Source organism: Acomys minous, assembly GCF_964271855.1.
Source record: "Acomys minous genome assembly, chromosome: 14".
Classification (NCBI taxonomy): domain Eukaryota; kingdom Metazoa; phylum Chordata; class Mammalia; order Rodentia; family Muridae; genus Acomys; species Acomys minous.
This window is the reverse complement of record NC_140496.1, coordinates 78,372,266-78,400,098: the sequence shown is the minus strand read 5'-3', so window position 1 is coordinate 78,400,098 and position 27,833 is coordinate 78,372,266. Positions and strand designations below refer to the sequence as shown.

General features: G+C 47.7%; 1 protein-coding gene across 5 annotated transcripts in view; it reads right to left on the bottom strand.

The window, feature by feature from the left end:
* Positions 1-8,967: 8,967 nt before the first annotated feature.
* The window catches only part of BCAR3 (BCAR3 adaptor protein, NSP family member), a 239,727-nt gene continuing 220,861 nt past the window's right edge, over positions 8,968-27,833 (bottom strand). For all 5 annotated transcript variants that reach the window (XM_084757815.1, XM_084757816.1, XM_084757818.1 and 2 more), the window contains 8 exons: positions 27,518-27,833; positions 24,718-24,821; positions 23,058-23,716; positions 17,587-17,702; positions 14,121-14,292; positions 12,622-12,733; positions 12,148-12,360; positions 8,968-9,589 (listed from right to left, as the gene is read on the bottom strand). The exon at positions 27,518-27,833 is cut by the window's right edge and continues 124 nt beyond it. In XM_084757815.1, coding sequence (XP_084613941.1) covers positions 9,411-9,589; positions 12,148-12,360; positions 12,622-12,733; positions 14,121-14,292; positions 17,587-17,702; positions 23,058-23,716; positions 24,718-24,821; positions 27,518-27,833 — 1,871 coding nt within the window. In that variant the 3' untranslated portion in view covers positions 8,968-9,410. The remainder of the gene's footprint in view (positions 9,590-12,147; positions 12,361-12,621; positions 12,734-14,120; positions 14,293-17,586; positions 17,703-23,057; positions 23,717-24,717; positions 24,822-27,517) is intronic.

Sequence of the window (27,833 nt, the reverse complement as noted above, 5' to 3'; positions counted from 1 at the left end):
TTGGGCCCTCCAGCCTCAGATGATCCAATCAAGAAGACCCCTCACGCTGCCTGTTCTCAGTTGCTTGGATTTTAGTTGATTCCAGATGTGGTGACGTTGACAACAAGATCAGCCGTCACCACTGTTGGCAGTTACAGAGATCATAGAAAATAGACGCCAAGGGATTGGGAAATAGACAAATTTTGGAGAGTAATTTCTGATGTGTTTGACAGCAACCCTTAAAGGCACTACATAATGTCACATTCAGGGGACATTTATTAGGTAACTAACTGGCTCAGGTTCCTAAGAAATCAAAGCCTCATTGTCTGGTGCCGTTGAAGTCTTAGACACATACTTAGCATCTTGATTTCAGCACCATTTCATTGTGACAAGGTTTCTCATCTTTGTGAGATGGTATAAAGAATGGGAGCTTTTATTAACAAGCTCATTTGGTAACCCAGAATGTCAACCCTTAGGAGAATTTCTAAGGGAAGTGTGTGTGTGTTGGGGTGTGGGGTGTTGAATCACTGAATAAGCATCTGCCACACAACAAGTAGAAAACTACTATCACCCCCTCTTCTATGAAGAACCATTATCTTGCATTTAAGTTTTGTGTTTCTTTGTGGGTCTTTCAAATGGATTGCCCTGGATAGGTGATTTTGTAGAGCTGTTCCATGTGAGCAGAGCCAGTGTTCATGCTGTGTGTACTCGTGCGTAGCCATAGTAAGTGCTAAGTGCTGAAACACTCCATACTGCTCAGTAACTCAGGAAAATCTTACTGTGAAGCAGGTAAGTCCCTACTCATGTGGCCCAGCCCAGAAACTCTACATGGTATCCACGTTAGTTGCATTTCAGGTGTGGCCATTTTACCCAAGGCTCACCGTAAGGTTATCCATTTAACATGCATAGTTGATTTTACTGTGTATAGTCCACTATTACCTAAATACACATTTACCCACCGTTGGTGGACGTTGGCTATTTCCTGAGCTTTGTCTAGTCTGAATATGTTGCTTGAGAGTATTCACATATGCATTTACTGACGCTGGGCTTTCTCTGAAATATGTAGGTATAGACTAGGTATAGTGGCATTCCTAATTTATATTTTTGTAGAGTTTGAATGAGAACGGTCTCCATATGCTCACGTATTTGAATGCGTGGTCTGTAGTTGGCCGGCTCTTTAGGAAGGATCAGGAGGCGTGGCACTAGGCTTGGGCTCTGAGGTGTCAAAGGCCTGCAGCAGGCCCAGTCTCTCTGCCGGCGACTTGGGGATCCGCTGTGAGCCCTCAGCTACTGCTCCATGCATCGTTCTTGCTTGCCTGCCACCGTGCTTCTGGCTGGACTAACCTGAAACTGTAATCAAGCCTCTAATTAAATGCTTTCTTTTATAAGTTGCCTCAGTCAGGGTGTCTCTTCACTGCAATAAAGCAGTGTTAAATTAATTTTCAATTTTAAAAGTAATGTCACTTTTCCACTCCAAATTTACTGTACTTTTGCATTCTAGTAATTTTTAGTGTAAGGGTTACTTGTTCCACATCCTTACCCACCCTTGTGAGTCAGGCATCCTAATCTTTCCGTTCAGAGGACATTATTGTGAGTCAGGCATTCTAATCTTTCCGTTCAGAGGACGTGAAAGTCCAATGTAGTTTGAGTTCCTCTGATTACTCATATTGGGCATCTTTACATGTCTGCTGTTTCCCCTTCTGTGAAAAGTCCATTTTTAATCTTTGACCTTTCTTTCCCTTTGGTTGGTTGTCTTTCTTGGGAGTTGTTAGTGTACTGAGGATGCTAATTGTTTAATTTGTTTGTACTAGTAAGCACACAGCAGCTACATGCATGACATAGATGCCTGGTTTTGACTCAGACTTTCTCATGGGTGTTGCTTTTAAAGACTTGCCTGGGACTGAAAAACCCACTGTAAGGCCACTCTTAGATTGTCCCGAGGGTCCAGTTCCTTGTTGGACTCTGTCCCTTACCACATGGGCCTTTCCCCTGGCGTACTGTCAGGGTAGCATCTTACAGTGCGTGCTCCAAGACAAGGAAGAGCCACGATGGAGGCTGAAGTCGTCTTGTATCCCAGTCTCAGGTGTGATGTAATGTTATTACATCTTTCCTATGCGCGTGGTGGCAGTGACCAGCCCTAGCATGGTGTGGGTGTCAGTAGCAGAAGGCAAGGAGCATTGGGACCTGCTTGGAGGGTGCCCATCATATCAGTCTTTTGTCAGTTTTATGTGTGGTGATGTCTATTTTTCCTCAGTTATTTTTTATGTATGTGAGTGTGAGTGCAGGCATGTATGCCTGCATGACAGAAGAGGACATCACCCATTATGGATTTTTGTGAGCCCCCATGTAGTTCCTGGGAATTAACCTTTGAAAGAGCAGCCAGTGCTCTTAAATGCTAAGCCATCTCTCCAGCTCCCCACCCCCAATTATTCTTTTGACGAAGTCTGTTTTAATTCATATCAACTACTTGTAACTATGTTTTTTTAAAATCTACTTTAAGAAAACTTAGTTGGGCTGGAGAGATAAGGCTTAGCAGTTACAAGCAGGAGCTGCTGTTGCAGAGCACTTAGTTGATTTCTCTCAGCACCCGTGTCAGACAGCTCACAACTACCTGTTCCTCTGGCTCCAGGGGATTGGGCTCTCCTGGCCTCCATGGACTTATGTTCAACTACACAAACCAACCCCACCATGCACAGAAAAATAAAATTTTAGCATCCTTAGTTACCTAAGGTAAAAGAAAGATAATCTGTATTCTGAAAGTGCTGTCAGGTTTTGCCTTTTACATGCAGGCTAGTTCATCTGGACTATGATTGTGGTATTACCCAGAACCACTTTTTTCCTGTTTGTTTGCTTAGCTAGTTGTTTAAGAATTTAAAGGAAGTCATCCTTTCCCCCACTGAGTAGCGTTGTTGACTTCATAACAATAGTTTATTTTTAACTGTAGCTTCATAGTGAGCTTTTATATCTGTCTAGTATGCTACATTAATGTGGGATCACCATAAACCAATATCTTGATTTTGATAATATATCAAAGTTTTATCAAGAGCTATATGTGAGAACAGTGGCTGCAAAACCTCACTGGAAGCTGGGCATGGTGGCGCACGCCTTTAGTCCCAGCACTTGGGAGGCAGAGGCAGGTGGATCTTTGTGAGTTCGAGGCCAGCCTGGTCTACAAGTGAATCCAGGACAGCCAAAGCTACACAGAGAAACCCTGTCTTGAAAAACCAGAAATACAAAAACAACAAAGAAACAACCTCACTGAAGGGTAGGTTTTGTTTTGTTTTGTTTTGTTTTGTTTTTTAACCCCCTCGGAGTTGTATGTGGAGACAGGCATATTTTGTGGTGTGGATGTTGGTGTTGGTGTCAGTTTGCCTGGACTAAGGGAGAGCTAGCACACAGGGAGGGAAGTAGAACTGAGTATGTCGGGTTGTTTCTAGAGGCCGGCATGTGGTTGGTGGGAAAAATTCAGCCTTAGTATGTTCAGACAGAACAGGAGCAGAGAGAACAGTGGATTCTTCTCGAGCTGGCGTGCTTCTCCTGCCCTTGAGCTTCAGGACTCCTCCTCTGGACTGCTGCTGCTGATAACCGGGCCTCCCAGCATCTTAGGCCTTGGCCCTCGACTGAAAGTTACACCGTTGGCTTTCCCGATTCTGAGACATTTGGAGTGTGCAGATAGCCTGGCAGTCATCATGTAAGTCAATTCTACTAAAGCTCCCTCCTCAATATTTGCATAAATGTATTTTGGTTCTGTCTTTGGGGAGCCAGAATCCGGTAATCAAGTATCCTCCCTATGTAGATAAGATGTTCCCTCACAACCCATTTAGTAAGTAGGATCCCCATTTATGGGGACATTTCAACTTCAAATCCTCTAAGACATCCTTCCATTGTTGGGCTAACTTTAAGAGGTGATTTGGCTTTGTTGTACCTTTTAGGGTTGAGGAGGGCAGGGAGTGTTCCAAGATGGTTTCTCTATCATTGAGCTCAAAAGAGTGCATTTAAAAAAAGAAACAAAAACCTTAACAATTATTTAGGGTTCTTTTGTGAAAGGACTTTTGTTTGTTTCACTTTTTTTTTAAATTTACCATGATTTTTAAAAAATTTACTTTACATAGCAGTTTCCCCTTCCTCTCCCCCAGTCCCTCCCTTTTACCTTTCCTCACACCCATCCTCCCTTCCTCTTCAGAAAAGGGGAGGCCTCCCGGAGATACCAACTAGCCCTGGCCTATCATGTTGCAGTAGGACTAGGGCATCTACTCCTATTGTGGCTAGACAAGGCAGCCCGACTAAGGGAAAGGGACCCAGAGTCAGGCAACAGAGTGGGAGACAGCCCCTGCCCCTGCTCTTAAGAGTCCCTGCTGAAGACCCAGCTACACAGCTGTTACATATGTGCAGAGGGCCTGGGTCAGTCCCACGCGTCTCTTTGGTGGTTCAGTCTCTATGAGCTCTGGTTAGTTGGTTCTGAAGGTTTTCTTGTCTTGTCCTTGACCTCTCTAACTCCTTCAATCCTTTCTCCCCCCTCTTCCACAGGATTCCCCAAGCTCCACCTAATGATAGCTGTAGGTCTCTGCACCTGTTTCCATCAGTTTCTGGGTGAAGCCCCTCAGGTGATAGTTAGGCTAGGTACCTGTCTTCAGTTACAGCAGAATATCATTAATAGTGTCAGGGGTGGGCTCTCTTTCACAGCAAGGGTCTCAAGCCAGGCCAGTCATTGGTTGGCCCTTCCTTCAGTCTCTGCTCCATCTTCACCCCTGCACATCTTGTAGGCAGGACAGATGGTAAGCCCATCTGTTCTTGTGAGTGGATTGGTGTCCCCATCCCTCCATTGCAAGTTTTTTCTGCTTACACTAGATGACCTTTTCAGGTTCCATATCCCTTGTTGCTAGGAGGCTTAGGTAGGGTCACCCTCACAGATTCCTGGGAGTTTCCATTGTCCTAGGTTTCTGGCTCCTCCCAGAGATGCCCCCCACCCACCCAATTTCAGTTCTCTCAACCAGTAATGTCCCTTTATACTCCCCCCCCCCCACTTTATCCCTCCTGCTCCCCTTCCTAGTCTCCCCCACCCCAGTCCCCTTCCCTTCCCTCCACCCACCCACCCACTCCAAGGCTGTTTCCCCTTCTCAGTGAGATTCACCCTTTGGCCCCTCCTTGTTAGCTTCTTTGGGCCTATGGATCATAGGAGGGCTACCCTGTACTTTCTGGCTAGTATCCACTTATAAGTAAGTACATACCATGTTTGTCTTTCTGGGTCTGGGTTACCTCACTCGGGATGATCTTTTCTTTCCTCCATTTGCCTACAAAGCTCATGATATCATTGTTTTTAATAGCTGAGTAATATTCCATTGTATAAATGTACCATATTTATCTGTTCTTTGGTTGAAGGGCATCTAGGTTGTTTCCTATTTCTGGCTATTACATATAAAGCTGCTATGAATAAATATAGTTGAGCAAATGTCCTTGTGGTATGGTGGGGCATCTTTTGGACATATACCCAGGAGTGGTATATCTGAGTCTTGAGGTAGCATTATTCCCATTTTTCTGAGATACTTCCAGATTGATTCCAAAGTGGTTGTCCAAGTTTGCACTCTTGCCAGCAATGGAGGAGTGTTCCCCTTTCTCCACATCCTCGCCAGCATGTGCTCTCACTTGAGTTTTTTATCTTAGCCATCTGATGGGTTTAAGATGGAATCTCAGACTCATTTTGATTTGCAATTCCCTGGTGGCTAAAGATTTTAGACATTTCTTTAAGTGTTTTTTGGCCATTAGAAATTCCTCTGTTGAGAATTGTCTGTTTGGCTCTGTAACCCCATTTTTTAATTGGGTTATTTGGTTGGTTGGTGTCTGACTTCTTGAGTTCTTTATCTATTTTGCATATCAGCCCTCTGTCAGATGTAGTGTTGATGAAGATCTTTTCATTCTGTAGGCTGTCAGTTTGGCCTTTAGACAGTGTGCTTTTTGCCTTACAGAAGCTTTTCAGCTTCATGAGGTCCCTTTTATTAATTGTTGATCTTAGTGCTTGAGCTATTAGTGTTCTGTTCAGGAAGTGGTCTCTTGTACCAGTGTGTTCAAAGCTATTCCCCACTTTTTCTTTTATCTGATTTAGTGTATCTGGTTTTGTGCCGTGGTCTTTGATCCACTTGGACTTGAGTTTCGTTCAGGGTGATACATTTTATTTTTGTTCTTCTACATGAAGAACTTCACGTTCTTGTTATACAGGTCTTTCACTTGCGTGGTTAGAGTTATACCAAGATGTTATTACATTTTTTTTTTTAATCCAGCCACTTTGCCAAAGGTGTTTATCAGCTGTGGGAGTTTCCTAGTAAAATTTTTAGGGTCACTTATGTATACTACCATATCTGCAAATATGCAAAAACTTTGACATCTTCCTTTCAAATTTGTATCCCCTTGGTCTCTGTTAGTTGTCTTATTGCTTTAGCTAGAGCTCCAAGTACTATATTGAACAGATATGGAGAGAGGGGACAGCTTTATCTTGTCCCTAACATTAGTAGAATTGCTTCCGCACCCCATCGATTAATGTATGTTGGACATGCTAGCACACGCCTGTAATCCCAGCATTTGTAAGGTGGAAGCAGAAAAGGTGAAGTTCAGGGTCATCCTTGGGTACACAGCGAGCTAGAGTACAGCCTGGGCTACATGAGACCCTTTCTTCCTTTCTCCCCTACCCCCCCCCCCTTTGAGGCGGGGTTTCTCTGTGTGTAGTCTTGGCTGTCCTGGACTTGCCTTATAAACTAGGCTAGCCTGGAAGTGCTGGGATTAATGGCATGTGCCACCACGCCTGGTGACACCCTTTCTTATAAAAACCAAATAAATGTTGAGGAGGTAGCTGAATGACTCAGCCTACAGAATTCCTGGTGTATAAATATGGGACCTGAGTTCCTCGTCACCCACATAAAGCCAGGCATGGAGACAGGTAGATTTTGAAGCTCATGTACAGTGAAAGACTATCAGAAACATTTTTTTAAAAAGCAATGGTGCAAAACACTCAGCATTGACCCTTCACATGCTAACAAGCACACTTGCACACACACAAACGACATATAGTATGCGCATTTACACACACAAGTGCAATAGCACCTTTAGGAGGTGGCAGGCTCTAATGATTGTAGGTTGTAACAATGGAAATAAAGAGTCTAGGATTTGAGACTAAGTGGCTAACAGTTGTGTTGCTGTAATACAACTAACACTTGCATTAAACTGACCACAAATAGTCTCATGCTTGCTTCTATAGCAGATGTGCTCCTTACATTGTCAGCTTGACAGAAAAAGAGTCACCCAAGAAGAGGGAACCCCAGCTGAGGCATTGTCTTCCTCACATTGACCTGTGGGACATTTTCTTGATTAATGGTCGATGTGGAAGAACCTAGCGTGCTGTAGGTGGTGCCACCTCAGTCAGATGGTCCTGAGTTGTGTAAGAATGCCAAAGCAGGAAGCAAAGCAGTTCCTCCACGGCCTCTGTATCAGGTTCTAGCCTCCAGGTTCCTGCATTGAGTTCCTGCCCTGGCTTCCATTGCTGATGGACGCTAGCCCGTAAGTTGTAATAACCCTTTCCAACCCAAGTTTGTTTTAATCAGTACTTTTATCACCGCAACAAAAAGCAAATTAGAACATTGTATTTAAGATGGCCATGCTATAGAGTAATATCTGTTTTTTGGCTTTTGATTTTTGGTTTTGATTTTTCAAGACAGGGTTTCTCTCTGTAGCTGTGACTATGCTGGACTCGCTTTAGAGACCAGGCTGGCCTGGAACTCACAGCGATCTGTCTGCCTCTGCTTCTGCCTCACAAGTGCTGGGATTAAAGGTGTGTGCCACTACCACGCAGCTAGAGTAATATCTGTAACCAATCCATCATTACTTTAAGAACTATTTAATATTGTGAAAAAACCTTTATGACTTGTTTTATGGCTGTAAAACTTGGTGTGATGTAAATATTTAAAATGTAGGAAAACAAGCCAGGTGGGATGGCACACACCTTTAATCCTAGCACTTGGAGTCAAAGGCAAGTGGGTCTCTTGTCAATTCAAGGCTATCCTGGTCACATAGTGAATTCTGGGCCATCCAGGACTATATAGTGAGACTGTCTCAAACAAAGATAGGAAAACAAATAGGTAACTGTTCGATAGCTGGTGGTGGCAGAATATTTTGAAATCTTGTATTCTCAAGTTTTTACAATGGAAAAATGGAGAGTGTATTTCAACATTAGACAGTATTCTTTTGGGGGAACCAGAACCTTGAAAATGAGCCTTCAAGATTTATGTATTTGTCAGCTTGAGGAAAAGATTAGTTCACAGGCTTTTTCTGTATACTCTTGGTTGATTTAAAGGATAGCAGATACCATATACTCTAAAAGTGTTAGGCTTTGCCTTCTCATGGAGATCGGTGTGGCACTGTCCCCGAACAGTTCATGTATTTGAGCTCTCCATCCCAAGTTAGTGCTGTTTGGGAAGGTCACAGAAGGTCATGGAACCTGTAGGAGGTGAAAATACGCCACTGGGTTGGGCTGTTTTAATGGTCTCACCCTACCTCCTGTTCCCTGTTTGCAGATGAAAATGTGACTGAGGCGTCTTACTGCTGTCCTCTGCCCGACTCTTTCCATGTCTCCTCTGTCCCTCTGGAACCATAAGCCAAAATTAAAGCCTTTATTACAACAGAAAGTAACCAACACACAGGGTTGCGGGGCACCGGAGGAACTATGCACAGGAAAGCATTGCTCCAAGTGTGCCTGGGCGGGCTCTCCAGGGGTCACCATGCTAGACCAGTTGCGTCATGGAAGAGAGTGGCAGCTGCCATCTTTGAGTTTGACCCAGGGCTGTAGAAGCAGAGCTCCCTTGGCTCACTGTTCACGCTGTCTCCACAGCGCAGCCCTTACACCTGCAAGCCACTTCTGTTCATTCTGGCTTAACATCAGATGTGGAAGAAAGTTCCCGAGTTAGAATTGCTAAGTTGAATCAGTATTAAAGAAACAGGATGCAGTTATTTCACAAAAAGATATATTTTCACTCATGACTATTTACAGTTCATATTCAAAGAATATCATATAACTGATACCTTCTGCAGTGTTTCATGCTTTTCTCTTAAATGTCTTTATTTACATTTATCTGACATGGAATTAAAACTAAGAATGGTCAAATACCATGATATTAAACAACCAGCAACATAGCTATGTCTTAAATTTGCTGATCAACATTAGCAATAGTTATCTTAATAAATTACCATTCATTTAAAAATCAGTAGTAATTTTAAACAATTCATAAATAAGTGTGCTCTGTGCAGTTTATACATTTAATATCCTGTGGATATTAAAAGCTTGCATCTTGTTAGATTTGCACATTATCACTTTATCAGGTGATAAGCATTCCTAGCAGAACTGGAGAAGCTTCCAGGTAATGGCCCACGGTCCTCGGGCCGGTTGGTCCTCACAGCTCGGCCTGCTTTACAGGAGGTGGTTCCAGTTTACGAGAGAGAGCGGTTAAGATCTGGTTGAACTTCTCATATCTCTCGGTCTGGTTGACTTCAGCACCCTTGCTGCCCCAGAGCAACCGCATCTGAAACTCAGTCTTCAAGATTTCACTCATTTCTTCATCCGGGTGAAAATCTAGTCAAAATAAAAGAGGTAGTTTAGTTCCTTCTGCCTATAACTAAAAGATCAAAAATGAATGAAAGCTTGCTTTAAAGCAGAATTAAAATGACCTCCTTCCTCTCTCAGAATTCTTTAAAAAAAAAAAAAAGCTTCCAAAGAAAAATGTAGAACTCCTTACTTGACCAGCTTCAAAGAATTCACAAGTCACTAAGCCAGATATGCTGAAGCCTGTGTCTGCTGTGGGGCTGTGGTCTGTGAGGTGTGTTTGGGGCTGTTTGAAACTGGTGCCGGATTTACCTGTCATGTGATGCAACTGCATACCATGTGACTGCACTATCTTGGCTGTAAGGTTTGATTCGTGCTAGTAAATGTGTAGTTGTAGGATGCTTTCCTCAGCGTAGGACGTTCCCTGGTGCTTACAGGCACCTAGTCTCTGTTCCCACCCACTGAGGAGCTTAGTTGCTCCTGTGCTTCAAGTCTGAGAGAAGTGGGAGCGTGTGATGTGCGCTGCTGTGTGTGGCATGTTAGCACTAACACATTCTGTTTGTTGCTGCTTAATGGCATTAGTATGGACATGCTGTGAGTGACGCCAACATGTACAAGCCCATGTGAGTGTTTGTTTTCATCTCTGTGGGGGAAGAATTATTGGGTAATACAATAAGCCTATGTTTTTTGTTTTGTTTTTTTCGAGACAGAGTTTCTCTGTGTAGCCTTGGCTGTCCTAGACTCACTTTGTAGACCAGGCTGGCCTCGAACTCAAAGCAATCTGCCTGCCTCTGTCTCCCAAGTGCTGGGATTAAAGGCGTGCGCTACCCACCTGGCACAAGAGTGTTAGCTCTTTTTTTTTTTTTAAACATCTTTAAAGTGATTTTTTTCAAAGTTCATCCAAATACATTGATCATATAATATCCAATGTAGATGCTTTAATGTCTACTGAATTGAATTGTATACTTTTGTTATTTGAGTCACACTGCCAAACCTGAGGGAGGACTTTGCGTTGAGTACACATAAAAGTAAGGAGCCTTCTGTCTTACTGGGGTTTTTTTGTTTTGTTTTGTTTTTTTGAGACAGGCTCGTTCATTGGCCTGGAACTCATCAAATAGGCCATGCTTGCTGAGATTACACGCACATACACTAACTACCATGCCTGGCTTTTTTATATGGATTCTGGAGACTGATGTCAGGTCCTATGCTGACTGAACCATCCCTGTAGCCCCCAGCACTGTGAGAGAGAAAAAAGGAACAAGTATATGGTATTACTACTACTACACTCACGATGCAGAATCTAGTTGTAAAGTGTGGCTCTGAGGTAGCAACATTCATTTAAAATGAATAGGCTTTGCTAGGTGTGGTGGCACATACCTTTAATCCCAGCACTTGGGAGGCAGAGGCAGGCAAATCAATGTGAGCTCGAGGCCAGCCTGGTCTACAAAGGGAGTCCAGGACAGCCAAGACTAGAAACCCTGTGTCAGGGAAGAAAAAAAAAAAAAAGAATGGGTTTTCTGTCCCCTACAGTGTCTTGAAGGGCCACCCCCCGCCCCAATGCCATGGCTAAAGTCCTTGGACCAGCAACTGATTCCTAAAACAATCTTCCTAGGCTCCCCTAGAATTCAGGTTTTACTTTCTGGGTAGAATTTCCAACTCAGCCCATCTTTGCTTTCTGTCAAATGACTTGTGTGTTATAATAATCAGTAAAGGGGGCTGTAGTCATAGCTTACGTGGTACAATGTTTACCTAACATGCACGAAGCCCTGGGCTCACTCCAGCATTAATCAGGCATGGTGGCGTACACCTGTGATCCTAGCACTTAGGAGCTGGAAGCAGGGGACCAAGAAGTTCAAGGGCATCCTTGCTTATGTACATCGAATTTGAGACCAGTCCAGTCTATGAGATCCTGCCTGACAAACAGCACAGCAGTAACTAAAAATAGTGGATTCCTTCTCCCCACTCTCACCCCCCCCCCGCCATTTGTGGAAGTTATCCCCACATGCTGCCTCTCTGAAGAAATCGGTTACTTTTGTGGCACCCTCTACACTTACCACTGTGTGCCGAGGTGCCTACTTAGATGCTCTGTGTCCCTTAAGGATTGCCACGTAGCTCAGTGCGGCACCCCCTACACCTGTGATGAATGTTCAACAGTCTGTCTGTGTGTGTGTAGGTATATGTATATGCCAGGCATAGTATGTACTTCTAATCCCCACACTGGGAGACAGATAGAAGGGTCCCTGGGACTTGTTGGCCAGGCAAGCCTAAGTTCCAGTGATGCTGACTCAAAAAAGGGGTGTATGGTATCAGAAGAAAGACTTCTGAGGTTACCTCTGGCTTCTACACAGGTGTGCTCACGCACATATGTACACGGGCGTACACACACACACACACACCCCACAATGAGATCCATTTCTTTGTATGGTCTTAGTACAGAAATAGGAAGTAATAAACAATGACATAGGAAATGTATCCAGACCTCAGTCTTTTCTCATTTGTCATTTTTCCTACTGAGGGCATCCAAGTCCTTTCTTTTATTCCTTCATTCTAATCCTTATGTAAAGAAGATTCCAGAAACTAGTTCCTACCTGCCAGGATCCTCTCAGCATTCATCCTGTAGCTCTCCGAAGCCTCAGCCATGAATCTAGCTGTTGCCAAGTGGTTGAGCATAATTTCACAGCTCTCGTCATTTTTTTCCCACATGTCAGTTCCTTCAAATGTGACAGCCTGGCGTTCCATTAAGGTCACAAGAGGCATCAGCAGGGGGACTGATACACTGTTTGATGGGACATATGTAGACTCTGAGGAACAAGGAAGAAAGTTCCAGATCATGTTTTGTTGACAGTCACAGACCAAACTGGTCATCTGTGTTTCAGGTAGCCACTGCAGATCTGTACGTGCAATGCCACCGTGAGATCATAACATTGCATGAGCCAGCATCGGCCTCGCAGATGACAGGGCCTCATCAAGCGCCCTGTTCAAAGCACTTACAGACAGGAACCACTACCACAGGGCAGAGTTAGGAAGCAGCCCTGGCACTCACCGGGCCCTCCCGAGCTCACCTTTGCCTTCGTGCAGGACTTTGCTGAAGGGCTTAAGCTGCTTTTCATAGAGGATGGCTGTTTGGGTATAGTGGTGCCTCAGAGCAGTCCATGTTTTTTCTAATCTTGTGATCTGGAAGAGGAAAGGTTATTGTTTCAGAAAGGCTCTTTAAAAATTGCCTCTGTGTAAGTTTTGGAACAGGCTAGCTGAGTATGGCAATGGCAGAAGCAACAGTGAGTTGAGAGAAAAACATAACACTATACCGTCTTCTGCATTGTTCCCATGACCCATCCCTCAACTCTTAAATGCTTGCCACGTGTATGTACGTACATACTTTAAAAGAATAAATGCCTAAAGTAGGTATCGTAGTTATTTTGTGTGCATGTCAGAGGACAACTAGTGAGAGTGGGTTCCCTCCTACCACGTGATTCCAAGAAGTTTCTAGTACAGGCACCTAAACTGTTTAGCACCTTGCCTTTTTAAGTTGGTTAGTCTTTTGTTTGTTTGTAATGAAGAAACGTATGTACGAAGCATGCTCTGACTTCCAGGACGTGTGGCTGCAGCTGTATCCCTTGGTGGCAAGGACGGATGTGTATGAGCACCTGGCAGGATTTCTGTGCTTAGGGAAAGAGCTGAGGTAAAGACCCAGGCAGCAGTGTTGATACTGCTGGTCTGACCTGGCTCGCAGGACTCGACTCTACTACTCCAAGTCCTCCAAGCACTCACACAAGGGAATGCAGATCTCACTGCCCCGTGGGCCTACTGTGTTTGACAGGCTGCTGAAAGCATCCAGCATCTGCCAGTGCAGACAGAGTCTGAGACCCAACCTGAGACCACCGAACTGGGGAACAGCATCACAAGTGAGAGTCCTAGACAACCGCCTTAAGTAACTTGAGGAAGAGACTGTGAGACACATCAGTCTAGAGTAGTGGTTCTCAGCCTTCCTGGTGCTGTGATCCTGTGATACATTTCCTGTGCTATGGTGACCCCCAACCATCACATGCTACTTCATAACTATAAATATCTGATGTACAGTCACCGTGAAAGGGCCGTTCAACTCCCAAAGGGCTCGTGACCCACCAGTTGAGCACCACCAGTCTAGGGAGTCTCTAATGCAAGCTCCTTAAATGCCTTGGTTTCAACAGTCGTTACCCAAACTACCACATTCCTGATGATCCAAACGGATGCGGCCTCTGTCATGCCGCCAGCTCCAGCATGGTGTCTTGCCCTAACTGGTTCTTCCAGAAATATTGCGTGTTAGGAGGCTAACTCTTGTTATTATACATCAAAGATGGGATGTGGACTATCAGCAGCTGCCAGTGTTTTTATAAACAATCAAAATATGGAGGACAGTGCGCTTTGCTGCCTCTAACCAAGGCAGCTTCCACTAAAATTCAGCTTATCTTTTGAGGTTGGCTAGAACAGTCAGATATGCATGGTGTAGGCATACAGAACTCTCTGCTGAGGGTTGAATACACACTTGTGTGGGAGACACACTGGCCCAAAGCCAGCATCTCACCTGAGGCATCTCTAGGGCTTTCATGATGGCTGAGAAAGAATAGAGGTCTCCCATAGCATCTTTCAGTTCCACTGCCACCTGGATGATTTTATTGAGGGTTCCTGCTCGGTTCTCCAGTGTGCCTGTGCAGCCCAGGATGTCCACAGCAATGCCAATGGCCATGGTGTTGTGTCTAAGGAGAAGACCAAGGGTCAGGCTCAGGTCAACGAGATGGGGAGAAAAACCATCCAGAAGGAGGGATATTGTGTGCCACTGGCTGAGAGCCAGTTTGGAAAGCTGCTCTCGGTAAAGTCCGTACACACCAGTCAGAGAATGCACTATGAATTCAGAAAGTAAGATGCCCTAGGGCGTAACCAGGTTCAACCCTGGGCATGGGAACACGAGGGGGACCTCATAGGCAGCAGGACCTCAGAAGTGCAAGTGGCCACTCTCCTACAGGGAGGCTTGGTTTCCCAATATACAGGGGATGATACCCCTGAGGAAAACTAGGCCTCCACTTAGTGGGGGAGAGGAGAGAGAGAGAGAGAGAGAGAGAGAGAGAGAGAGAGAGAGAGAGAGAGAGAGAGAGAGAGAGAGAGAGAGAGAGACTGACTGATCCAGGAAGATGTCATAGTATCAGAACAGGAGGCAGAGAGAGGAGACAAGAAGGATGTTCTGCAGCCACAGAGTGACTGGAGAGGCGGACAAAGACTGAAGGGCAGGCAGGAATTTGTTGTAAGGTCAGACCCTAATAAAATAGACTATCTACCACCCCCACCCCACACGTCTCCCTTCTCTCACGCTAAACTACAGGGGTCAACCTCAGAGACTCAGGGCAGGAAGCAGGCTGACTTTTCTGTACATAACAATGGGACCCTAAGAACAGGACCAGGCAGTGGCAGGAAGCTCAGACAGTGGCCTCCTTCCTTCTCTAAATCTGAACCCAGGAATTTTCAGCACTGGGGCCAAAATTGCCTCCATTTTCCAGGCTACTATGCAAGGGCTGGAAGTAATTTTGTAGGTATGATTCCTCAGACCCCATTGGGTCATACTATCCTGAAAGGTCATAGCTGGAGCTGTGGCTCCCTGCTGGGTGCCTTCTGTGCATAGGTGGCAGTGACTCAGCTCCTGCCTCACCTTCCCATGTCCCCTAATGCCTGTTAGCTGAGTAATGAGCTCCGCGCACACACACGACACACAGCAGGAAAAGTTTATGAAGTAGAGACAAAATGTGGCACAAAAATAACTTACCACCTCTGTCTTTATTTGTAAACCTACCGACCCCTCCGTCTCTCTGTCTCTTCCTCCCTCTGCCCCTCCCCTTTCTCTTTTAAGATGCTAGGGACTGAACCCAGGACCTTGCACGTCCAAGCCAAGCACTCTACACCTGAGTTCTATGCCTTGGCCTCTCTTAACATTTAACTTTGAAACAAGGTCTCAATTAACTTGCCTAGTCGGTTACTGGATGTGTGGTGCTCCTGCCTCCTCCGTCCCCTGTACAGCTAGAGTTGACAGGCTGGCCGCGCCAGGCGCAGCTGTCTTAACTCATTTTGTCTGCCCCATCTCTCGCCTTTTCTCCCAATTATGTCCCATTCCTGATTTCTCATCTTTCTAACTAATGAATCCAACCAGATACCTAAACTATATGCTTTTTTTATTTGTTGAAGAGTCTTATCTCTTAGACAAGTATTAATATTGATTCATCCCAACACTGCAGGTGTTTCTAACAGTGGACAGGTTGCCACTGCGTCAGTCATGTCCCTCTCTGTGTTTTCACACCCCTTAAGAGGTGGTGTGGGACCAGTGACTGAGTGAGAATCACTTGCTCACTTTCTGCAGGGAACTTGCTGCTGCTGCTGCTGGTGGTGGTGGTGGTTGGTAGCTTGTGAATGACTCAATCTGTGGTTTGTATGTCAGTGGCCAGCAGCTAGCGGTACTCACATGTTGCCAGGACAACGGCTTCCAGCTTAGACTGCCCAGGAGGGAGGTGGTATTTTAGAAGTTAAGGTAGTTTTGTATTTGATTCAAGAGCGAGAGCATGATGAAGGAATTGTGCAGTACAGGAACTCCTTTTACCTTGGCCTTTTAGTTAATACACTATCCTACTATCTATCCCCAGGCTCTGTGAGAAGATCTCACAGTCAGAGAAGGACAGGAAACAAATCAGGGGGTAAGATTCTAGGCAAGCCGCAAAACAAAAGGGATGGTGACAAGAGTTGACATGGGGGGGGGGGGGGAAGCAAGAGAGTGTCTCTACAGCTGCTGGCCATGGCTTATTCACACTTAAAGTGACAATTTTTCTTCTCAGTTGCCTCTACCACAGTGGCCACAATATCAGTGCTTTGAGCACATTCCTGCACCATAAAAAAACTTAACCGGTCAAGGCTGTACCCAAGAAGATCCATGAAATCATAATAGGCATGGCTACTGGGAAATAGTTTTCAAGAGAGAAAGACAGAGACAGAGAGAGAGAGAGAGAGAGAGAGAGAGAGAGAGACAGACAGACAGACAGACAGAGACAGCCTTTATGCTAATATAAAAATCTAGTCTAAAAAAAAATCTAGTGTTTCTTGTCTTAAAAGCATGTTTCATCTCTAAGCATCCATGTTCAAGGGCATGCTTTTGTTTTGTTTGAGAAAAGGCTTTATTATGTAGCCTGGGCTAGACTTGATTCTCCTGCCTCAGCCTCCCCCATACTGAGATTACAGGCCGGTCCTGTGTGTTTTAATGGACACCTAGTGTGATGGTGAGTACTGGCAACTTGAGAGAACCTGAAATCAGCTGGTAGATGGGCCTCTGGGGGCGGAGGAGTTCACTAGCTGAGGTGGCAGTGCTCCCCACTGTGGGTGGCAGTGCTCCCCACTTGGGATCCTATGCTGTATAAATGGAGAAGAGCACTAGGCAGCAGCTCACATGCATTGTTCTTTGCATCCTGACTGAAGACACAATGTGACCAGATCTTGGGAGCTCCTGCTTGATGAGACTTCCCCACCATGAGGGACATGAACTGAGATAAACCCTTTTTTAGGATGTTTTTGCCACAGTAATTTAGTGCAGCAGCGAGGAAAGAAACTATCCCAGGGGTTGTAGTGTTTTTGAAAAATAGCAGCTTGGTTTCAGAACCCTGGGATGTCTAGTCCATCTCTTAAAGAAAGAGGTCAGGCTGGGCGGTGGAGGCGCACGCATTTAATCCCAGCACTTGGGAAGTAGAGGCAGGTGGATTGCTGTGAGTTCCAGGCCACCAGGACAGCTAGAGCTACTATACAGAGAAACCCCTGTCTCAATAAACGAAAACGAACAAAGAAAAGAAAGAAAAGCTAGGTGTGGTGATGCACACCTGTGATCCCAGCACTCCGAGAAACAGAGGTAGGCAGATCTTTGTGAATTCAAGGCCAGCCTGGTTTACAAAGTGAGTCTGGGACAGCAAACTACACAGAGAAACCAAAACCCAAAAAAAAGAAACAAAGAAAAGAAAGTGCACTCTCACCTTTCTATAATGTCCAGACGCAGCTGGCGTCCATGAGGCAAGGTAATGAGTTCCAGTCCTGAGCTCACGCCCATGCTCCTCTTCATGTCTTCAGAGACTCCTCGTATCCTAGCAACCTGCCAGGAGCCAAGGAGAAAAATCACTCAATCAGGAAGTGGGTTGGCCCCAGGATGTATTTAGCATGAGGAAAGAAATACAGCACATGGGAACCCTGTGGCTGTGGACGGAATGCGCTTGTGTGGAGTGACAGCGTGTGAAATGCTTAGGTATGATGTTTGAAGAATCTGAATATACATAATAAAACATAAAACTGGGTGAGGGGCTGGGGAAATAGTGTGGTCCAGAGATTGCTCGCTGTGTAGGCATGAGACCTTGAACTTGATTCCTAGTGCCCATGCTTAAAGCCAGCTATAGTGGTGTAGGCTCCTAAGGAGGCAGAGACACACGGGTCCCTGGGGCTCACCAGCCAGCCAGCCGGCCTAAGTGGCAAGCCCCGGGTCTCAGAGTGTCTGTCAAACAAGGAGTACAGCTCCTCAGGATGCCTGAGGTGTTCTCTGACCTCCGCACACTCACATGTGCACGTGTACCCTCATGCGTGTTCTAGATATCTCAAGTGAACATGAACACACACAGAGAAGCTTAGTGGGAAAAGACTGAGGGAACCCCTAAATGGTCTGTACAGCCTGAGGATTTGGGACGCACCCATGCCCAGCCAGGGAACCAATCATTTATTCAAGCTTTGCCCTGACATAGACTGGATCCTGGCAAGACACTTTGCTGCCAACAGCGTGTATGTGTGCGTGTGTGTGCGTGCGTGCGTGCATGCGTGCGTGCGTGCGTGCGTGTGTAACCTACCAGTCGCTTTGGTGGAAAAGCAGAGTGCTGTTCAAGAGCGTTCCTCTGCTCTGGACTTTGCCACTCATGTTCTCACTTAACAGCCACGGCTGGCTGCTATTGCCCTTAATTATGCCCCTCCTGAGTACAGTAAGTGCACCTTACGGCTGGAAGCCATTAAAAACATATGTGGGGATTTGAAACCAACACACCCACGTCTCCTCCAGAGAGGCCTCCCTGAAAGAAAATCTTTCTCTGTCTAAGCCAGCCCTCATCCCAACCCAATTCTTTGATTTTCTTCATTGATTAAATGTGGTTTTTGAGTTTTTTATAGTGTGTGCTTTTCACCATCTCATTTCTAATTATGAGTTTAATGGAATTGGGATGTTAGACCTGACCATTTCTTAGTACACACGATGCTGAAATGCTACAGTGGAGTCAGCATGTCCTTAAACTGGGGCCGTGATAGCTCACTGACATACTGCAGTGTGACCCTGGGATTCAGTGGTCACGTCTGGACTTGTGGCGGGTACCAGATGGCTCCTGTGCTTCGTCTGGTGGGCTGGCATCTACCGAAATCCCTCCAGGCACGCCAGCAGAGCAGAGGTCTTCATACCGCGCCACAAGAAAGGCCTGGGAGTTCCGCACTTAGGAAACCCGACCTAAAACTTCCATAGCTGAGCTGGGCAACTATTGTCAGCCCTGGAGGATGAGCGTGAGGACCTGGCTGTTCAGTGATGGAACCCAGGACGGGGGTGCAGTAGGCTCACCACCACAGCATAGATTCACTTTTCTTAAGGGCTTTGCCAAGGGTTCAAATGACTATTTGAAAATCCAAGTTGTGAATCATGGGCCGTGTGGAAAGGGGAAAGAGTTCCCCTGTGACTCTGGCAAGGCATTCCATACGGTGACCTTTCACACATTTAGACCATCATCCTGCCAGAGATGCTAAGGCCTGTACCTCTTTGGGGTGCACTGTAACCCACACCCTCCATGTAATAAGACTGACAGGCTCACCACTGACATGCTTGTCTTTTGGAAGCAGCAGTAGGCATTCTGAGGGCTCCCTTCTGAGAGCAAGAAGCCTCTGGTATGACTTGAGTATAAACCAGCCATCATCAGGTCCCTTTCCTGGCCTACACACACTTTGCATAGCTGAGCTAGAGGACTAAGGGACACTGAGCCTAGGCTAAGTCCTCCTGGGATTAGAGGAGGAGGCAGTGGCAGTGTTTCCTGTGAGCTGACCTTATGTTGGCAGGATGAGATAAATGCCCTAAGGTGAGGTCCTCTAGCTCCTCCTGACCCCCAAGTCCGACCTGCCACCACTCTGTGAAGCCTCTGCACCCATTCCTCCACACTCCACTGCCTCCCGGCCACTGTGTGGTGTCCTGAGGAACCCTGGTGGGTGCCTGGCCTGGCCCTCTTCTCAGCTACCAAGAGGCCAAAAATGCAGTGAGATTGTCAGGCCCAATGACTGGGTGTTCTGGCTGTGCTGTCCACAGCGCAGAGGACTCAGACCTGCAACCACATACACATGGGTCCGTGTCCCTAACTTGATGGTAAAGTGCTATAACAGCACTTTATAACGAGCCAGGAGGCAGAAGCTTATAGACACTGGGAAAGACGAGGAGGCTCTTCCCACCCCACCCTGTCCCAAATGAATCCTAGACCAACCCCTCGCCCCGTGGCTTTTGACACAAATCCTGGCACATTTGCCTCCTAGCCTGCAAGACACTTTCTTCATTCACCTTACCAACGTTAGACTCGATCCCTAGCCTCAAGCCTAGCAAGTCCAACCACTCCTGCCAGAGCTTTTCCCAGCCATGCTGTGGGCCAAGGTCTTGTCATCACGTTCCCTCTCATCCTGTTCCCACCAAACGGCAGGTCCATCCAGGAGAGAGATGCCAGCGAGCCTGACATGCAGCAGTTGCTCAATCATGGCTGCATATGTAACACTGATAAACAGTGCCTGCTCTGGGCCAGGCCAAGTGCATGCCCAGGGCTTGACACTGTTATCTCCGCCTCCACTGACCACCTGTGGCCATTGCACAGCGAGAGAACGAGGGCCACATTCAAAGACACATGGTAGGTGGGAGGGGGGCTTTGCACCACCAGGGTGAGTGAGGAACAAGCACCGCCCATCTGCACGTGGGAGGGGTTCCTGAGTTGGGGTGCTGGGCACTGACGGCCTCAGAACCTGTCCTGATGCCCCTAATAAGTGGCTGTTCCTGAACCATGTGCTGGGGTAGTAACGGGCACGTGGCCTAAGATGCTGCTCCCTGCCTGCTTTCAGCTCCTGGGTGACCCCCATCTTGGTGCTGCTGCATTGGGGGTAGGAGACAATTTTCCCGTTGGGGACACGTGCTGTGTCTGATAGTAGTTCTGGGGGGGGGGGGGAAGCGAGGAAACTGTGGTGGAGGGAAATCTTCAGAGAGCTGAGCATGCCTTTGCCCATGAGGCTAGGGTGAACAGAGTCTAGGCTGGTTTCTCCTTGCTTGCTGGGGACTCCCCAAGAGCCCTATCTCCCAGTGAAGCCTAAAGACAGATATGGGAGGAGGCCCATCAGGAAGGCAAAACACACAGACCAGGAAAGGTGGACTTGCCAAGTGACAACAGACTTGGGCTTTCCTTCAAAGGCTATCAAAAGCAGTGGGAAGGTTCCAGACCTGTAAAGAGTGGGCAGGCATCTCCTCTGTCCCTCCTTCTAGACAGACGCTCAAGCCCTCATAAATACCCAAGGGCTCACTGCAAAGGAGATGTTCTGTAAGTACAGATCTCTGTATGCACCAGGAACTCTTTCCTGGGGGCTGGGGGTGGTCAGGCGGGCTCCCACTAGGTGTGAAGCTCACCTCTAGCCTACTAGCATGGCGCTGAATACTCAGCCCAAGGGCTTAGCCTAACTCACTTGCTGGGACAGAAACTCAATCCTCTTGGCACCAGACAGTAAGCAAGGCTCTAACACAGCAAATTCCCTCCCCACTGTGTGTTCTGCCCAAGGGTACCCCTAACTATCACAGTAAATAAATCTGTTCTTTCACAGCAATCCCATTCCCTGGCTTTCCCCTGGGGCCCTGCTAAGCAGAGACACCCTCTCCCTCTACCAGCATAGATGACATCCCAACCTCAGGCACTGACTTTCTGTGGTCATCTAGTGGGCGTTTTTGACCCAGGTTATTTAGTGATCCTTTAGGTTGTTTTGGGGAGCCCTTTATCAGGTCCAGAGGTATTGTTAGGACATTAGATTTCCAGGCAGGATTCCTGACACAGGAAGGAAAATCCAGCCTTTGAACAAACCCTAACCTTTGAAACTCATGGCCTTCTCTGAGCTGAATCAAAAGGGGCTTCAAATTTCACCGAGGCCTTACCTGTCACTCAAATGCCCAAGTGTCAGCGGCAGTAGACCAAGACAGTGGGCTAAACCCAAGATGCCCATTATATCTGGGGGACACTGAGAGCTTATGAACACAGATCACCTGCTCCTGAAGCGCATGCCCGAATAGGAAAATGAGGGTGCTGAAAGCATGTGTAGATGTAAACTGAGTCACGGGCTTGGAATTGTCTCTATGTATGATAAACAAGTGTTATTTACAAGTGTTAATGGACCTGGGATCTCACGTATCAAGTGTTGTCAGTGGTGAGTATTAGGAAACCGGATTTTTAAAAATTAATTTTAAATTTTATTTTATGTGTATGAGTGTTTTGCCTGCATGTGTGTCTGTGCAACACATGTATGGCTGGTACCCACAGACACCAGAAGAGGGATGTCCGTCCTCCAGGACCTGGAGGTATAGACGGTTGTGAGCTGCTGTGTGGGTGCTGGGAATCAAATTAGGGTGCTCTTAATCACTGAGCCATCTCTGAATTTTGAGATTTTTATTCCATTTATTTATTTATCTATTTTGTGTGTGTTTGTGTGAGAGCGTGCACGCACATGTGTGTGTATGAGCATGTGCGCACACGTGTGTGTGTGTGTGTGTGTGTGTGTGTATGTGAGTGTGTGCATGTGTATGTGTATGTGTATATATGCCATGATATGTGTTTAGGTCAGAGGACGACTTGCAGGAGTTATTCCTCTTTCAACCACGTGGGTTCTGGGGGATGCATTCAAGTTGTGGCTTGGCACCAGCTTATATACCCGCTGAGCCATTTCATAGGCCCAGGAAACTGGATTTTTGTATTATATCTCTTCTAATCTGCATCTTAACAATTTTTCTAACTTGAACAATTCTTGTAAAACAAAAACAAAACCAACCAAGATCAAGTTGAAGACCATTATCGCAGAGACCATCCTATCATTAATAAAATGTACTGCACAACCCGCACTACGCCCACCTCTACTTCTGACAGGGCTGAGAGAGGGGGGAGGAGGAAGAGGAGGAGGATTCACAGGAGCTCTGTCATTAGCAGGTGGAGTTGGGGTGGGGTGGGGGGCAGGCCTGCTTTCACTCTGTGAGAGGTGAAGTTTACCAGTTTCCTGCCGGGCAAAGGTCGCCTGATGATCGCTCCCCCACCCTGTAAATAAATCTCCACACCTGCGCTTTTCCCCATGACAAAGCATGTGGCTGGCAGGCAGAGTAGGGCCAGGCAGACCTCCTGGAGGCTTCAGCGGTGAAAGCGGGCAGCCACGGAACACTAACCTCACAGTCCACACTCAGCATGTGCTGCGCGATGGCCCTGGCGTCGTTGTTGGTGAACAGTTCTTTTGTGCGCTTCAGCATGGCCGTCTCCAGGGGCTTGTTCTCGGGAGGAAGGAGCTTGGACTTAAAGTCATTGGGTCGGAAGGATGACACAGTCTCCAGGAGAGGTGGCACAAACTTGGTCTCGTCCTCCTGACTCTCCTCGGCCATCTGTGCTGCCAGCGGGTCCCAGTGTCTCGCTTGGTCATCCCCTCCGTCGAGGATCAAGTAGTTGATGCCAGAGTTCCGGGGGCCCGATGCCCCGTTCTGTTTGGCTGTCAGTAGCTCCTCATGGCTGTCGTGAGCGCGGGCGGGAAGCTTGGCTCCCCTGTCACAGCCCACAGCAAAAGCAGGGTTCAGTTCACAGTAGTTGGCCTCTGAGTTGAGCCAGGCGGACGGAGACGGGGGAACCTTGAGGAAGGGCACCTTGCAGGGCTTCGGGGGCGGCTTGGGGCACAGCTGGCTGTCCGATCCCCTCAGCGCCTCCCCTGGCCTAGTATCTGAAGAGAACCTTCGTACCAGTGCCGGGCTCAGAGTGGGCTCGCTGCCAGTCCTGAACACAGGAGAGTTGGGGCAAGGGCTTGTGTCCATACCCGGAGACTGGGGGTGCAGCTTGCAGCCTGTGGAGGAGAAGAGAAGGTCAGAGAACAGGAAACAGACCGGGAGTGACAGTCCCGGCACTCACCCCGTGCCCTTGGGTTCCCCTCTCTGCCACAAAAGAAAACACTGTGACTTTTCTCACGCCCGGTCCGGTTTATGGCAGTCTAGAACACTGTGAAGGCTACGCTGGCTCCACCTCACTCTAGGGGTGATTCTACACCCCACGGGCTGGCGCTCTTACACCGTTTTATGGTCACAGCAGGTTGGGACAGTCAGAACAGGGAAACATGTCCTGGGCAGTGAATAACACAGCCCTGCCCTAAGACACAGAAGTCTTCAGCCACACAGCATTAAGGGCTCTGAGTCACAAAGTTGGGGTGGATCTTAGGCAGCATTAATGAGAGAGCGAGGGATGCAAGGAAGGTAGCCGGACACTCCGAGAGATAAGCCACACCGAAGCAGTTTACAAAAGGGGCACTGGGCGGGGGAGCACTTTATATGTAACCATGGGAGGTTACATATAAAAGAAATGAAAAAACCATCCCACTTGGCACTAAATGCTTATGACTTTCCCAAGTCTCACACCTCGCTACTCTCCTGACCACCAGAGAAACAGCAAGGTGTCTGTAGACAGCTGCTGCATCTACAGCCCCTGGACCACTGAGCCATTGATGGAGGAGGAGCAATGTTAAGGAACAGGCTCGTCTACCAGGATGGCCCCCACTTACCAAAAGGATTTGAAATATAAGAAGCCTTGGTGCAAATGCTAGGTGACCCTCTTACTTAATAACTTGTCAGTTTCCTCGGCTGCAAAGTGAGAATAATTATGCCCACCTTAAAGGCTAGGTTATGGGACTTAGATCCTTGAATGCATAAAGCACTGCGCTCAGCACACCACAACCAGACCTCTCTGCCAACCTCCCCAAGTCTTCAAATCTGGTGGTTTGCTCAGGCAGGAAAAGCCTCAAGACACCCCAGGGCTACACTGCCACCCTCTTCCCTGAGACTCCCACACACCTACCTATCGGCAGGTGACTCTCCGACTGGTGGGCTTTGAGGGCTAAGGCTTTCCTGTCCTGCACGTGATCCAGGCAGGCGGGTTGGCTGCCACTCTTCTCTTTATTCCTGAAGCCAGAAACCAGGCAGAAAGGTGTCATTATGTGGTAAAAAAAAAAAAAAAAAAGACAAAAAAAACGTTCTTTAGGCAACGTCAGGGTAAGTTATGGAAAGAAAACTCCCAGAATGAATGTACACAGCACAAACTCTAACAGTAAAGGAAAGGCCACTGAGGGGGGGAGGAGCTGATAGAGTGTGCAGAGTCCCCAGGGCCAAAGCATCTGAGTCCTCAGATGCCTCCTCGGCCCTTCCATCCTGTTGAAAAGAGCAGAGTGTGTGGGTCACGATCCTCTGGGGAGTAGTGGGAAGGCATCTGATCAACTGGAATGTGGTGTTTTTTTTTTTAAGCTTTAAATGGCTCCCAGCCCCTGGGAGAATGGCTTATTTAACTAACACAACTTTTCCACAATGGATCAATGTCAGCAGGAAGGAAGCTGGAGGCCACTGGTCAGCACTCCCGTCTCCCTATCCCCCAAATAATCTCCAGATCCCGGGGTGGCTGTCATATCTCTCTGCCTGCCAGGGCCAGGAGCTCCCCGGGATGACCTCCAACCACTGAGTTAGAAGCAAGGTGGCTAGTCCGGTCACCAAATGGCAACTTGGAGGCGCAGCATATAGCCAGCCACCCAGGGGAAACTTGAAACACTTTCTCCACCACTCCTTCTGTCTTTCCTGATTCCATTTGGAGGCTGTTTTAATTACACCCAGCCATAGACCGATCGGATCCTCTTGATGGAGGAAGAGATAGATACAGAGGACCAGCCAGGCGGCAACGAGTGATTTCCCCTGAAGCATAAACCTTCTCACACAAACCAGAAGCTCTTCCCTACCTTTGGGAAACAAAACGAAACAAACTTCTAACAACCTCACAAAGAGATAAGTAAGTCAAGATGGGGGCAAATTACAAAAGGCAATTGCTTCAGAGGAATGCTGTCCGAGCCGTGTCCACCATTCAGTGATCGGACTGACTGGATTCCAAGGGCCCGGAGCAGCTGGACGAGTGGAATGCAAAGTGCCCGAGAACGCACACCTATGCCCAGGGCCTGAGGCTGCCAGCCGAGCAGCGCGCCCAATGTCAGAGCAGGTGGCAGTGGGCCAAAGCTGACGTGGGGAAGCCGCTGAAGGGTAGCAGGGGAAGGAGACAAGCCCGTTCAGGCCACTCACTGGTCATGCTGAGGTCACCCTTCCCCCACCAGTCCTGGGAGAAGGTGTAGCAGTGTCTGCATTCCAGAGGACGATCGGAATAGCACTGCCCGTATGCTTGCCTCCCCGCTCACCCCTATGGCAGGGCGACCCTTGCCTCCCCCGCAGAGAGTATTGGCTACCACGAAGATTTGCTCTTGCCGTTCGTAAATACTGTCCATTCCCTACACCAGTTAACACTCATAGCTTCTATGCTTCCAGATGAAGAAAGGGGTCCCTGAGCAGTCACAGCCCCTGCCCCAGGCCGCACAGCTAGCCACATGGAACCAGCACCGAGCCACTGGTTCTGAGTCAGTTGCTGACTAATACGTACCAGGGAACAGCTGTAATTTATGTTGCGCGCACAGTCCTGTATTTCATAAGGCGTTTGCAGTAAAGAAATTATAGTTTGTATTTTCTCTTGGCCCAGACAGAAAAGCAGAGAGGCGAATGGACACGTTCACGGATGATACACGGGCGCTCAGAAGCCTGGAGCGGGGGCAGGGTGCTGCACACTTAGAGGGGCCAGTCTGCACCTCAGCGTTCCACACACAGGCTCTGGCAGTTTCTGTGACGGATTCTCACCTCTGGAAGCCAGGGGCCTATGTGAACACAGAGCCCTTTCCTGCCCTGGTCTCTGAATGTTTTTCTTCATTCCCAGGGGCACAGAATACAATCCTCGACACCTCCAGTCCTTCAAAAACCACCTGTTCCCTCCAAGTCAACCCTGTTTCTACAACTAGTGCCTAGTCCAGAGTTCTCAGCACTGACCCCTGCTGGATGCTGACACTCAGGGCCGCCCACAGTCCTGCTTGGGTGACATGACTTTTCCCTTCAAGGCATGCGTCTCTCCCCATAGTCACTGGTATATTGACACTCTCCCTCCAATCCCAAAAACCTCAGAGCCTTTATAGCCTGGGCCCTCCCTGAAACCCTCGCTGGCTTTCCTGCTTTCGTCTCTCCTCAGTCCGTGCCTTCTGCTACTCAGTTAGGCTTCAGGAGTCACTGCTCACCGTGTCAAACCTTTGTAGCCCCTTAGCCTGGCACAAAGGCCTCTACCATTAACTAGAATTTTCCTCACGTCCTGTCCCTCCCTTTACAGACCCTCTGGTCTAGCCTGACCTCTGGCCCTTGACTGCTTCACACTAAACCCCAGAACATGTTCTTTTTTTTTTTTTTTTTGCATTTTCCCCAAACTTCCTCTTGCTGTCAGATCAACTTCTCCCTGCTCAGACCATTTTTGTTTTGTTTGTTTTTCTTTTTGAGATAGAGGTCTCATTCTGTAGTCTGAGAAGGCCCTGAAATTGGGGGCTTCCCCCGCCCGCCTCTTCACCTTCACAGCACTTAGATTACAGACACGCGGCAGCACATTTGGACCCCGGCTCCACCATTGGCTTGTGATGCACTCTAACTGGGAATTGGTTGTGCACACCTCGGGACAGCTGCCCACTAACAGTGAGTGTAGTTAATAGCCTCTGCTCTCCTCAGGCTTAGTCTGGACCCCAGCACCCCCACAGACCTACCTGAGAAGGTTTCCACGGGGTAAGCTGTGTTCCCGGGCCTGGATGCTGCCCACGGTGACGCTCAGCCTCTTAACATCCGGCCTCCCCTCAGCAAGGCTACCCTCCCGGCCTCGGCCCGGTGAGGTGCCATAGCGCTCCTCCAGACACCAGAGGGGCACTGTCCTGTTGACAGGCTGGAAGATGATGGCACCACTCTGCTGGGAGATGGGCCGCCGGTTACCCACGTAGCAGCGTACCAGACCGGGGATGGAGTCAAAGCTCTCCATCTCGAATTGGTACTGGACGCGGCTGTAGGCCTCACTGAGCCGCAGAACAG